Genomic DNA, 13,352 nt, shown 5'->3' on the forward strand with positions numbered 1-13,352 from the left:
AGCTGGGAAGTAATAATGATCACAACAGGAGTAAGCCTCAAGCATTGGTTGAGCATTTGCTCTCTGAAAGGTTGGAAGAAGATATATGACAGGCTGTGCTTCATTTAGTCCTCACAATAACCCTCTGATGTAGGTGATGCTATTTTCTCCTTTTCAGGGATGAGCAACTTGAAATCGCCAGAAGTTAATTAAACAACTTGTTTCAGGGCACAAAGCTGGTAAGTGGCAGAGCCAACAGCTGAACCCAAGGCTGGCCTTATTCCAAAGTCCTTGGTCCCAACCACCGTGCTTATTTCTAGCAAAAGTATTCCATGCCATAGCCAGGGGGCTTTCAGCGCTATAGCACAGTGCCAACTTCTTTAAAATGCTAGGTCTCCCAAACCCTACATCCAGGCTCAAGCCAGTCAGCCTCCTTCACCAGGGCCATCACGTTGGCTTTGAGGTGTCTGCTTCACCCATTCCTGGCCTCTGATTTCCTGACACCTGCCTCATCCCCTGCAGCTCTGGCCACTCTACTTCCCGGCCTCTTCGTCTGCAGTTCTCACTTCCACCTCTGTACCTTCTGCCACGCTGCTCCCTGAGCCAAAACACACTCTGACTCTGCTGCCAAATCCTCTCCCTCCTGGCTCTGGGCAAGCAGCACCCTGTCCTCCCTTCTGCCTGGGCTTTGAGCAGTGGGAACAAGAGGATTTTCTCTCCTGCCCCTAAAAGCCCTTTCCCCACCTGCTATGAACCATCCCTGAGGCTGATGCTTCACTGAAGGCTGCTGGGCCAGGAAGGCTTAGTGAAAGTGATTATTACTAGTCCTTGGTACATATCTTCAGACCCTGGGCTCCAAGCTGGATGCAGATTTTACATACATTTCTTGTTTATGCTGAGTATTATTCTACTATGTTCCAGGTATTGCTTTTGGTGCTAAAGATACAAGAGTTAACAAAAGCACATAGAGGCCCTAACTTATATTCTATGAATACCCCCTTTTCATTTCTGCATTAGGGGGACAGCTCTGGAGACTGCCTGGGATCACATCCTAGCCTTTCCACTTACAGTCTGTGTGACCTTGGCTAAGTTATTTAACCTCTCTGTGCCTCAGATGCCTGTAAATTGAGAAACTTTAATAGCATTTCCCTCAAAGGTATTATTAGAATTAAATAAGTTAATATAGTTAATACATATAAAGTGTTTAGGATAATGGTTATGATATTGTGATTTACCATAAGAAATACATATTTGGCCTTCATTGTAGTTCCTGGCACAGAGCTTCTAAAACTCCTGGAATTTTTCAAGTGAGGAGAAATAAAGGTGTCTTTTATTTAGCTAATGAGGTGGTTTTTGGAAAATAGCTAAGGACGGGGGTTGGCAGCTAGAAGAACCAGCCTTGTGATTAGATGTTGGAGCTTTCAGTCCTGGCCCCTGACCTCTGAGGAGGGGAAAGGACGGAAGACTGAGTTCAACCACCAGTGGCTAGTGATTTAATCAACCGTGCCTGTGCAATGACGCCGCCATAAAAACCCAAAAGGATGGGCTTCCAGGTTGGTGAACATGTGGAGAGTCATGGAGAATGGTGTGCTGGGAGAGAGAGAGATGGAATCACCTCACCCTTTCCCCCACACCTTGCCCAATACATCTCTTCCATCTGGCTGTTCCTGAGGTATATCCTTTTATAATAAAGCGGTGATCTGGTAAGTAAAATGTTTCTCTGAGTTCTGTGAGCCACTCTAGCAAACTAATTGAGCCCAAGGAGGAAGCTCTTGGACCCTCCAATTTGTAGCCAGTGGAAGCATAGGTGACGACCTGGATTTGAGGTTGGTGTCTGAGATAGGGAGAGGGCGGTCTTGTAGGGCCCTTAGCTTGCAGGTCTGATGCTCTCTCCAAGTAGTGTGAGAATTCAGATGAATTGTAGGGACACCCAGCTGGTATCCAAGAATTGCTTGGTGGTGTGGAAAAATTCCCCATACATCAGAATTTAGTGCAGAATCATAGTGGCACATGGTTAAGTTCTCAATATATTAAGTAAAAATACTACTTATTTTAGATAACTAAACATCTAGATGGCAGGGAACTTCCTTTGGAAATGTCTTAAAGTCTCCTCCACTAGGCTATAAACTTCTTAAAAACAAGGGCCAAGTCTTCATTCCTTTTGTACCTGTCACACCTCGTGAAGTGCTTTCCACAGTATGGGAATGAATAAATCTCTTGACTGACAGGGACAGTGGAGGAGGCCTCTGTTTTGAGGTTAGAGTGTATCTCAGCTCCCCTCAAAGCACAACTGTTATCTGAGGGACTCCATTCTCATTATCGTTAGTTTCTTGAGGAAAGACAAATATATGCTCAATGCGTTCTTTCATTTAAGAAAATTTGCTATAATTTCTCAAGAAACAAGTCCCAAGGTTATCATGTTAAAAACATTCCCTGCTTCAAAGAGAATGAAAAGACTTACCTTGATTTTTCAATGGTAAAGGCATAGTTTCCCTGAGTTTGCTTAAAAGGTTTTTCATTTCTCGCATGTCTCTGTAAATTTGATAAAAGAAAAAAAAATCAGCTGTCAACTTGGGGAATGCAAAATTCAGCTGTCAACTTGGGGAATGCAATCTTTAACAGTCTGTTCTGTGAGACAACAAAGGATGGGTTTCTGTACCTAATGGTACTAGCTCTAGTTTCTTGTAGGCAAATACTGAATTAATTTTGCTTTTATAAGAAAAATGTCTGAGATGGGTTGACTCTGGAAGTAATGAGAGCTCCTCTGGCAAACATTTCCAGAGGAGCCCTCATCTCAGCCTTCAACTGGATCTGCCTGAGATCAGAGGAGGCTCTGGTAATGAGCACAGTACTTCATATTTACTAGGGGGAGGCACAGGACACACACCCGAGGTACTCTGGGCACATCTGAGGCTGGGGGATGTGTTCTCAAGGCCTATGGTCAGACGCTGTGATGGCTGGGCAGGTTCACTTGCTGTAGTCTGCCGTTTCACTGTGATTGGAATTTGATGCAATACAGGTGTTAAGCATTTACAAGGGTCAACACTAAGTTGACTTGGAATGGTGGGAAACTGACACATTCTAAAACCTTCAGAGTAGAGTTCTGCACAATGGATGAAAGAGAGAGAGAGACAGGGAGGACTGGGGAGGAAGAAGCCCTGGGACACTGGGCCTTCCCTTAGCCGCTGGCACAAACGTAAGCCACCGCCTACCTGCAAACTCCCCTCCCTCCTCTGGGAGTACATGTGGTCCTAAAACCCCAGAACTGCAGAGCAGGAAGCCATCTACTAGGGGCCTGTTGGACTTTTCAAATTCTTGGGACAGTGGTTCCCCACAGGTGGTTGTCCACTGGAATCCTGGCTCTTGAAATCCCAGGACGCAGTCGTAGACTTCATTTCAAAGAGCAAAAATCAGATACAGCTTTTAGTTAACTCTAGAACAGGCAAGTAGTAGCAGGCACCAAAGGTTTAGTGAGACGATAATCATAAAGTTGAAGAAATTCTGTCAACGAATTCATTTTTCTTCTGCCATTTGAGGAAAGAAAGCCAACATGTGATTTTTAGGTTTAAATCCCTCAGGCCATTTCATCAAACACTGTGGAGTATAGTTTGAGGGCCACTTGCCTCAGGGGAGGCCAGAGACCCCACTGGGGTCTCCTCAAGTGTTGACTAATATGTGCAAGGGAGCTCTCAGGAATAGCTAGTTGGAAAAGGAGGGGGAGCAATCTTGTGGCAACCTGGAAACACATCTATAAAAACCTTCAGAATACCTTGGTACAGGTGTGAGGGTGTGTCAGTGGGGCACTGAGTGCTGATAAGCCCCAAAGGGTATTTCTAGAGAGGGAAGGTGGAAGTGGGGGAGGGGGAGGGAGGAGGGCAGGGCTCTATATCCAGAAGTACAAGGAGCATATTCTGTTTTCATGTAAAATTCTCAAGGGCAGATGGGATGGTGGGAGGTGGGCAGGCATAAAATGGAAAGGGGCCAGGAACGCAGTATGTGAGGACAGAGGCAGGGTCTCTCCATTCTCGGCTGGCTGCTGGGCAGGAGACTCACCTGATGCCAAGGCCCCACCTGTCAAGAGCCTGATACAGGTGGTTTATGCTGGGGTTCAGGCATTAATATCCAAAAAGCCTTCCTGGTGATTTTAACGCACAGCCTGGTCTGAGACCCGCTGATCTCTTAGGGCAGAGAGACGGGGAGAACTGAGGAGGCGTCCCTCCCAGCTGAGGTCTGCTGTGCCTGCTTCTCTCAGTCGTTACTGCCTCCTTTGACCCAAATGTAGACTTTCAGGCTGAACTGTAACATTGTGGGCTATAATCTCCTATTCTTTTTTTTTTAATTGAGGTAAAACTGGTGTATAACATTATATGTTTCAGGTGCACAACATTATAGTTTGATATCTTTATGCACTACAAAGTTTTTACCTCTAAAAGTCTAGTTACCATGTATCGTCCTACAGTCTGACTCCCTCCACGCATTTTGTCTACTCCCAAACCTCTTCTCTTCTGGTAACTACCAATTTGTTCTTTGTGTCTATGAGTTTTGGTCTGTTTGTTTTGTTTTTGTAGACACCACATCTGAGCAAAATCATGGTATTTGTCTTTCTCCGTTGGACTTACTTTACTTGGCATGATACATTCAAAGTCCATTTATATTGTTGCAAATGGCCAGACTTTATTCATTTTCTTAAATGGCTGAGCAGATTTCATTGTATGTATGTATGTGTGTGTGTGTATATATATATATATATACCACATCTTTATCCATTCATCCATTAATAGAAATTTAGGTTGTTTCCATTTCTTAGCTATTGTAAATAATGCTACAATGAACATAGACGTGTATATATTTTTTTGGATCAGTGTTTTTTGTATTCTTCAAATAAATACTCAGAAGTGGAATAGCTAGATCATATGGTATTTCTATACTTCTGAGGATCCCTCCCCCCCATATTTTCCACAGCGGCTGTACCAGTTTATATTACTACCAACAGTGTACAAGGTTTCCCTCTTCTCCACATCCTCTCCAACACTTGGTTTTTGTCTTTTTGATACTAGCCATTCTAACTTATGTGAAGTGATATCTCACTGTGATTTTGATTTATTTCCCTAATAATTAGTGATGTTGAACATGTTTTCATGTGCTTGTTGTCCATTTATATATGTTCTTTGGAAAAATGTCTATTCGGACCATCTGCTGATTTTTTAGTCGTTTTCCTTTTTGTTATTGAGTTGTATGAATTCTTTATATATTTTGGATATTAATCCCTTTTAGATGTAAGATTTGTAAAATTTTCTCCCATTCATTAGGTTGCCTTTTCATTTCAATGGTGGTTTCTTTCACTGTATAGAAGCCTTTTTATTTGATGTAATCCCACTTGTTTATTAGCTTTTGCTGCCTTTGGAGTCAGATCCACAAAAATATTGCTAAGACCATTATTGAGAAACTTATCACCTATGCCTTTCTTCTAGTAGTTCTATGGTTTCAGATCTTACATTCAATCAAGACTTTAATCCATTTTGAGTTAATTTTTGTGTATGGTGTAAGACAATGATCTAGTTTCATTCCTCTGCAGCTTACCTAGCATCACTTACTGAAGAGATTGATCTTTCTATATTGTGCGTTCTTGGCTCCTTTATCATAAAGTAATTGTACATTTATGTGTGGTTTTAATTCTCAGCTCCCAATTATGTTCTATTGATCTGCATGTCTTTTTGCCAGTACCATACTGTTATGATTATTATAGCTTTGCAATATAATAGGACATCAGGGAGTATACCATGTCTGGCTTTGTTCTTCTTTCTCATGATTGATTTAACTATTTAGGATTTTTTGTGGTTCCAAACAATTTTAGAATTATTTGTTTCAGTTCTATAAAAAATGCTGTTGGAATTTAGATAGAGATTGCATTGAATCTGTAGATTGCTTTGGGTACTATGGACATTTTAACAATATTAATTCTTTCAATCCATGAGCATTGAATATCTTTCCATTTATTTGTCTCTTCAATTTTTTTCATCAATGTCAATGTCTTTCACCTCCTTGGTTAAATTTATTCCTAGGTATTTTATTCTTTTTGATGCAATTATAAATGGGATTATTTTCTTAATTTCTCTTTGTGGTAATTCATTATCAGTACATAGAAATTCCACAGATTTCTGTATGTATGTTGATTTCTGTATCCTGTTATTTGCTGGATTCATTCATCCTAAGAGTTTTTTGCTGGAGTCTTTAGTATCATGTCACCTGCAAATAGTGACAGTTCTACTTCTTCCTTTCTGATTTAGATGCTTTTCTTTTTCTTGACTAATTGTGACTAGTACTTCCAATACTATGTTGAATAAAAGCAGTTGTAATGTGCATTTTTATCTTGTTCCTAATCTTAGAGGAAAAGTTTTCTTCTTTTCACTGTTGAATAAGATGTTAGTTGTGGATTTGTCATAAATGGCCTTTATTATGTTTAGGTACATTCCCTCTATAAACACTTTATTGAGAGTTTTTATCATAAATGGATGTTGGATTTTGTCAAATGATTTTTCTGCATCTATTGAGATGATCATATGATTTTTATCCTTTTTGTTAATATTGTGTATGATGTTGACTGATCTGTGGATGTTGAGCCATCCTTGCATCTTTTGAATAAATCCCACTTGATCATGGGTATGATCCTATTGGTATATTGTCGAATTCTGTTTGCTAATATTTTGTTGAGGATTTTTGCATCTACGTTCATCAAGGATATTGGTCTATAATTTTTTTTGGTGGTATCCTTATCTGGTTTAGGTATCAGAGTAATGCTAGCCTCATAAAATGGATTTGGAAATGTTCCCTCCTCTTCAGTTTTTTGGAAGAATTTGAAAAGGATAAGTATTATCTATTTTTTGAATGTTTGTTGGAATTCACCAATGGAGATATCTGGTCTTGGACTTTTAATTCTTGGGAGGTTTTTGGTTACTGACTCAATCTCCTTGCCAGTAATCAGTCTATTCAGATGTTCTGTTTCTTCATGATTCAGTCTGGGAAGATCATATGTTTGTTGGAATTTATCCATATCTTCTAGGTTGCCCAAGTTGTTGGTGTATGATTGTAGTAGTCTTTTATGATGCCTTATATTTTTATGGTACCACTTGTATTTTCTCTGTTATTTTTTATTTTATTAGAGCCCTCTGTTTTTCTTGATGACTCTAGCTAAAGGTCTGTCAATTTTGTTTATCTTTTCAAAGCTCTTAGTTTCAATGATCTTCTATTTTTAGTCTATGCTTCATTTACTTCATTTCTGATCATTATTATGTCCTTCCTTCTACTGACTTTGGGCTTTGTTCTTCTTCTAGCTCCTTTAGGTGTACAGTTAGATGTTGTTTTGAGATTTTTGTTTCTTGAGGTAGGCCCGTATTGCTATTTTTCCTCCCACACTGCTTTTGCTGTATCCCAAAGATTTTGGTATGTCATATTTGTTTTACTTTTCTCTAGGTATTTTTAAAATTTCTCCTATGATTTCTTTGATCCATTGGTTGTTCTGTGGCATGTTATTTAATCTCTATACTTTTGTGGTTTTTCTAATTTTTTCCTTGTAATTAATTTCTATTTTCATACCATTGTGGTCAGAGAAGATGCTTGATATGATTTCAATCTCCTTTAATTTATTGAGACTTGAGTATCCTGGAGAATGTTCCATGTGCACTTGATAGGAATGTGTATTCTGTTGTTTTTTTTTGGATAGGATGTTCTGTATATATCCAATATCTAGTCTAACGTCTCATTTAAGGCCAGTGCTTCCTTATTAAAGTACCGTTTGGATGATCTATCCATTGATGTAGGAGGGTGTTAAAGTCTCCTGCGTTAATTTCTCCATTTAGGTCCACTAACTTTGCTTTATATATTTTGGGTGGAGTGCCCTTAGGTTGGGTGTGTGTGTGTATATTCATTATATAGTTCTTTTATATATAATGTTGAACTGACTGCTTTATTATGATGCAGTGCCCTTCTTTGTCTATTAGTGAGTCTTTGTTTTAAAGTCTATTTTGTTTGCTATGAGTATAACTATACACTAGCTTTCTTTTCACTTCCATATACATGGAATATCTTTTTGCATCCCTTTACTTTCAGTCTGTATGTCCTTCTTAAGTGAGTCTCTTGTAGGCAGCATATACATGGGTCTTGTTTTTTAAATCTGTTCAGCAACTCTGTGTCCTTTGGAGAGTTTTGATTGTTTACACTGAAAGTGATTATTGATAGGTATGTACCTATTGCTATTTTGTTGATTGTTTTCTGGCTGTCTTCATAAGTTTCTCTGTTTCTTCTTCTCTCTTTTCCCTTGTGGTTTGATGGCTTTCTTTAGTGTTATATTTAGAATCCTTTCTCATTACCTTTTGTGTATTTACTGTAAGTTTATCAGTGATTGAGTGATTGATCCACTACTGTTACTATATCTTTACCTTTTCCAGTGGGATTTTTCCTTTCATATATTTTCTTGTTATTAATTAGTGCCATTTCTTTTCAGTTTAGAGAAATCTCTTTAACATGTCTTACAAGGCTGGTTTAGTAGTGATGAACTTCCTTAGCTTTTACTTATCTGGAAAATTCTTAATCTCTCCTTTAGTTCTGAATGGTAACTTTGCTGGGCAGAGAATTCTTGGTTGGGTTATTCTTTCAGCACTTTGAAAATGCCCTGCCACCCTCTTTTGGCTTGCAAAGTTTCTGCTGAAAAAACTACTGGTAGCCTTATGAGGTTTCCCTTGTATGTGGTAAGTTGTTTTATTCTTGCTGCTTTTAAGATTATTGTTTATCTTTAACTTTTACCATCTTAACTATAATGTATCCTGGTATGGATCTCATTGGATTTATCTTATTTGTAACTTTCTGGTTTCCCAGACCCATATGTCTGTTTTCTTCCCCACATTAGGGAAGATTTTTGTTACTTCTTCAAATAAACTTTATGGCCCTTTCTCTCTCTCTTCTTCTTCTGAAGCCCCTATAATGGAAATGTTATTCCACTTGATGTCTCAAAGGTCCTTTAAGAGATCTTCATTTAAAAAAATTCATTTTTCTTTTTGTCACTCTGGGTGAGTTCTGTTGCTTTCTCTTCCAGCTTGCTGAGCTGATCTCTAACTTCATCCAATCTGCTATTAAACCCCTCTAGTATATTTTTTCAGTTCAGTTATTTCATTCTTTAGCTGTTTAGTCAATTCCTCAGCAACTTGTTTATCTTATATTTTCTTTTTTTTTTTTTGAGGATCTCACTGTGTTTATCCATTCTTCTCCCAAGTTTGGCAAGCATCTTTATGACTGTTACTTTGAACTCTTTTTCAGGTAGATTGCTTGTCACCATTTCACTAATGTCTTTTTCTGATGTTTTTTCTTGTTCTTTCATCTGGACCATATTCCTCTGTCTCCTCATTTTGCTTGACTCTCTGAGACTGTTTCTATGTATTAGGAAAATCAACTAGTTCTCTCAGTCTTAAAGGAGTGGACTTGTATAGGAGATGTCATGGGGAACCCAGAAGCTCAATCCTCTCTGACCACCAGAGCCAGGCTCTCATGGGTCATACCCTGTGTGGATTGCATGCACTCATCTGCTGGGGCATAGCTGCAGCACAGAATTGGAGAGGGCTGGTGCCTGGCTTGGCTGCAGTGTGTAGCTGGTAGGGTTCTCAGTTGGGTGTGCCCACTGGCTATAGCAGTTTAATGGTATAGTTACAAAATAGCATTAACCTTAACAAGGTGGAATGAGGTTGCAAATATGGCACTTGCCAATGTTTCCATCCCTGGAGAAAGTTCCAACGGTTTCCTGCCTCTACAGAAGGCAATTTGAGATTAGTAAGTGGGTCTCTTTCATATATGGTCTAGGCATTTTTCTAATTGGTGTTTTGGCCCTGGGTGAGTTAGTCTGCATGAGTCCTTTAAGAGTAGGTTCTCTGTTCCCTACAATTGTATGGTTTTCCTGGACATAATTCCCATCAGTTTTCAAAGCCTGAGGTTTAGGCTTGTGTAGGATCTAAGGGCAGGGGTACTAAGTATAGAGCACAAACCCCTCATTCCTCATTGAAAAGTTCTGTTTTTTTTTTTAGATCCCTCCTAATTGTGGATTGCCTGAGGTGGGTCTTTTTTTTTTTTTTTTGCCTTTCCTACCAGTCTGCATACTGTCCTTTTTATCCTTTGTTCTGAAGGCTCTGTTCATCCAGTTTTCCGGTCTTTTGGAGAAGAAATTGTTCCATATGCCATACCTGTGGGAGGGAATGAGTTCAGGGTCTTCCTGTGCCACTATCTTGAATGGATTCTCTCCTTTTCTTATTGCCAGCCATAGCTTGCTTTCTTACAAGCTAATGAGTCTTGGGTATAGCTGATGTGCAAAGTTTCTGAAAAGGAAAATGACTTTGCTAATGGATTATGCCCTGACCATGGCATTCTGGCAGATATTTCTTCCTGGGAAGAGAGTAAAGTATTTTCCATTTTATAAATTATGAAAAATCAGTCCCTCATCATTTGTCTATAGTATTCTATCAAACTGTGCCAAACAGCTTTATTGTTTGAATCGTTGATTTCCAGGCTTATACAATAATCCAAGTTTTATTAATAGTACATAATCACCACATACTTCAATTTTCTATAAACACAAAAATTTGGTAATTAGCTTTAGAATTATATTACAATCTGAAAGTAGAATCACAATGGCTACAAATGCCATTGTGTGTTACACTTCTAAAAATAAAGAAATAAAATGTTCATTATCTTGTCAATGACTCAACCCCATACAAAGCCCTTGGTGGAATTGCCCAGTATTCATTCAACTGCTTTGTACAGGCCCTGGGGATTTGTGGCAAAGAACATGGCATTGGTGTGAAAGCTCATAAACGAGGGCCTTGTCCCTCTGCCTCATAGAATGGCATTTTTAGTGTCCAGATGAGACATGGCACTTCTTACATTATTGCTGCCTTTCCCTAAATGATATTGAACCACTAATCTCTTTCTCCCAAGAAAGAAACTTCTTGTCCAGCAGGACCCACTGCTTGTTAACACAAATGTATTAACTCACTTTGACCACTAAGAGGCCATCAGCTACATTCTGGGGGAACAAGAGAAGGGAGTGCTGTGAAAAGCTGTGAAGTGGGTAGAATCTCAGGCCTTGCAGCTAAGCCAGCCATTCCATACACCTAAAGTCTGGAATCTATCTGTTCGAGGTATCTTTGCACAATTTTGGATTCTTCTTCCTTAAATGGAAATTTTGGGATCCAGCCCAGTGGGTAAGCTGTGATGGTATGTAGATCCAACTTTCTCAAGGAAGTTCACTGTTTTCATTTCTATGAGATGCAGTGGAGTGGAGTGGGATGAGCAGAGGCCTGAGAGCCTGTTTTTGTTGCAGGTTATGCTGTCGTTCTGCTGCAGGGCTTGGATTCCTTACCTTCTCTCATCTGTTTTTTGAGAGCTTTGTTTCTGAATTTGAAAGAGGAAAATCTTGACTCTTTAAGTGGAGGAGGACTGGCAGTCTATTCAGGGTACCTTCCCACTCACCTTTCAGTGTTCTCAATGTCCGCGGAAACCTGCCGGGAATGTTGCTGAATGTCCACAGGGGATGAGGAAGAGTCCTCTAGAGCAGGTGTCTCAGCACTCTCCTCGATTTTGCAATCCAAATTTTTGGTTCCCCCGCCGGGCTCCTTTCCTAAGGGAGAGGGAGGGGTGTTGGTAAAGAGAAGGGGATAATAAATCATAAATGCAGTTCTGTACCCAAAATGCTATTACAAAGATTGGCTATGCTTTGAGTCAAATGTTCCATTAGCCTTGATGACTTTCTGAACACTAAAATTATCTATTTATCTAATCTATATATATTATTTATGTCTATATGCCTGTATATCTAAAATGGGTATGTGTATATGTGTGTGTGTGTGTGTGTGGCATATTTTCAGAACATTCTGGGACAGATAAGTTGAGATCACTGCAACCTGAAGATCAAGATAAAAATAAGGACCCTGTCTTTGATGGAATGTTGGTACTCTGTAACCCATTCTTAGTTAGATCAGGTTAGCTTCGGACAGGGAATTCAGCCTGTGAAATCATGCTGTCTTTCAGTCCCCTGATGCAGGTATGAGGGCCAGGAGCAGGTGACACAGAGCAGGCAGAATGAGAGCTCCTGCTGTTCTGATTCTGGCACTGTCTCTCTTGGCCTGTGGGAAGCAGCATAGATCACAGGCCTGCCTTCCATTTCCTCCGCTCTCCAACCTTTTTCATGAGAAAAGAGCCTGGCCTCCTCAAGATGCAGCCTTACTCTGCTGAGACCATAAAGTGGCATCAACTAAAGTGTTGTGTGCTGGGTAGGCATCCACAGCCAGGCACCGCCAACCCACTAAGACAAGAATTTATGTTCAAAGTAAATTTCTCTCAGAACTTGGCTGATATTGTTTTCTTATCTTCTAGTTAAATCCAGAGATACTTTTTATGTAGCCTGTTTATAGCTCTCTAAAAAACTTTTAGGGTGCTTTCTTTAAATTTTTTTGTGATGACATGGCTCCTAATATGTTTAGGTATTGTTTCTTTCTATATTATTCTTTTGTGACATTTTATTGGCATCTACAATCTATATTCTCCCATTTTTCATTTTAAAAATTTACAAACCTACAGCAAACCTGAAAGAATAATACAATGGACACTCAAATATTTAAGTTTCACCAATTGTTAATATTTAGCTATATTTTCTTTTATGTCTCAGTCTCTCTTTACATATGCATGGACATTTATATTTTTAATTACATATAAAATATGTAATATACAGATATTTTTTTGTAAACTATTTAAGAGTAAATTGCAGGTATTAATGATACTTTATTCTAATTACTTCAGTATATATTGCCTAGAGAACAAGGGTTCTTCCCTACCTCAAAACAATTATTGCACAAAAAATTTTACTTTGATTCAATATGATACAATACAATTTGATACAAATTATTACTTAGTATATAGTCTATATTCAAATTTCCACAATTGTTCCAGTAATGTCCTTTATAGCTCTTTTTAAAAAATAAAGGGATCCAGTTAAGGATCTGCACTGTATTTAGCTTTCCTGTTTCTTTATTCTCCTTTTATCTGGAATAGCATCCTTATCTTTTTCATCTTTTATGCCATTTGATATTTTTGAAGAGTCCAGGCCAGTTGTCTTACAAAATGCCTTTCAGTTTGGGTTTTTCTGATGGTTTCCACATGTCTAGATTCAGAGTAAACATTTTTGGCAAGAACAGAGAAATGATACTGTGTTCCTCTCTGTGCAGTGCTTCAGAAAGCACAGGAGCCACTTTGTCCCATTATTAGTTTTAGTTACATATTACTGATTGCTTGATTTAGGTAGTTTCTTCTAGCTTTTACTATTGTAGGTGCACACTTTT

General features: G+C 39.0%; 1 protein-coding gene across 1 annotated transcript in view; it reads right to left on the reverse strand.

The window, feature by feature from the left end:
• Positions 1-13,352, reverse strand: part of RGS7BP (regulator of G protein signaling 7 binding protein) — a 97,417-nt gene that overhangs the window by 13,952 nt on the left and 70,113 nt on the right. Inside the window, exons 4-5 of the mRNA XM_017665398.3 lie at positions 11,488-11,635; positions 2,441-2,511 (exon numbers count right to left, since the gene is read on the reverse strand). Coding sequence (XP_017520887.1) covers positions 2,441-2,511; positions 11,488-11,635 — 219 coding nt within the window. The remainder of the gene's footprint in view (positions 1-2,440; positions 2,512-11,487; positions 11,636-13,352) is intronic.

This window comes from Manis javanica, chromosome 1, assembly GCF_040802235.1.
Source record: "Manis javanica isolate MJ-LG chromosome 1, MJ_LKY, whole genome shotgun sequence".
NCBI lineage: Eukaryota > Metazoa > Chordata > Mammalia > Pholidota > Manidae > Manis > Manis javanica.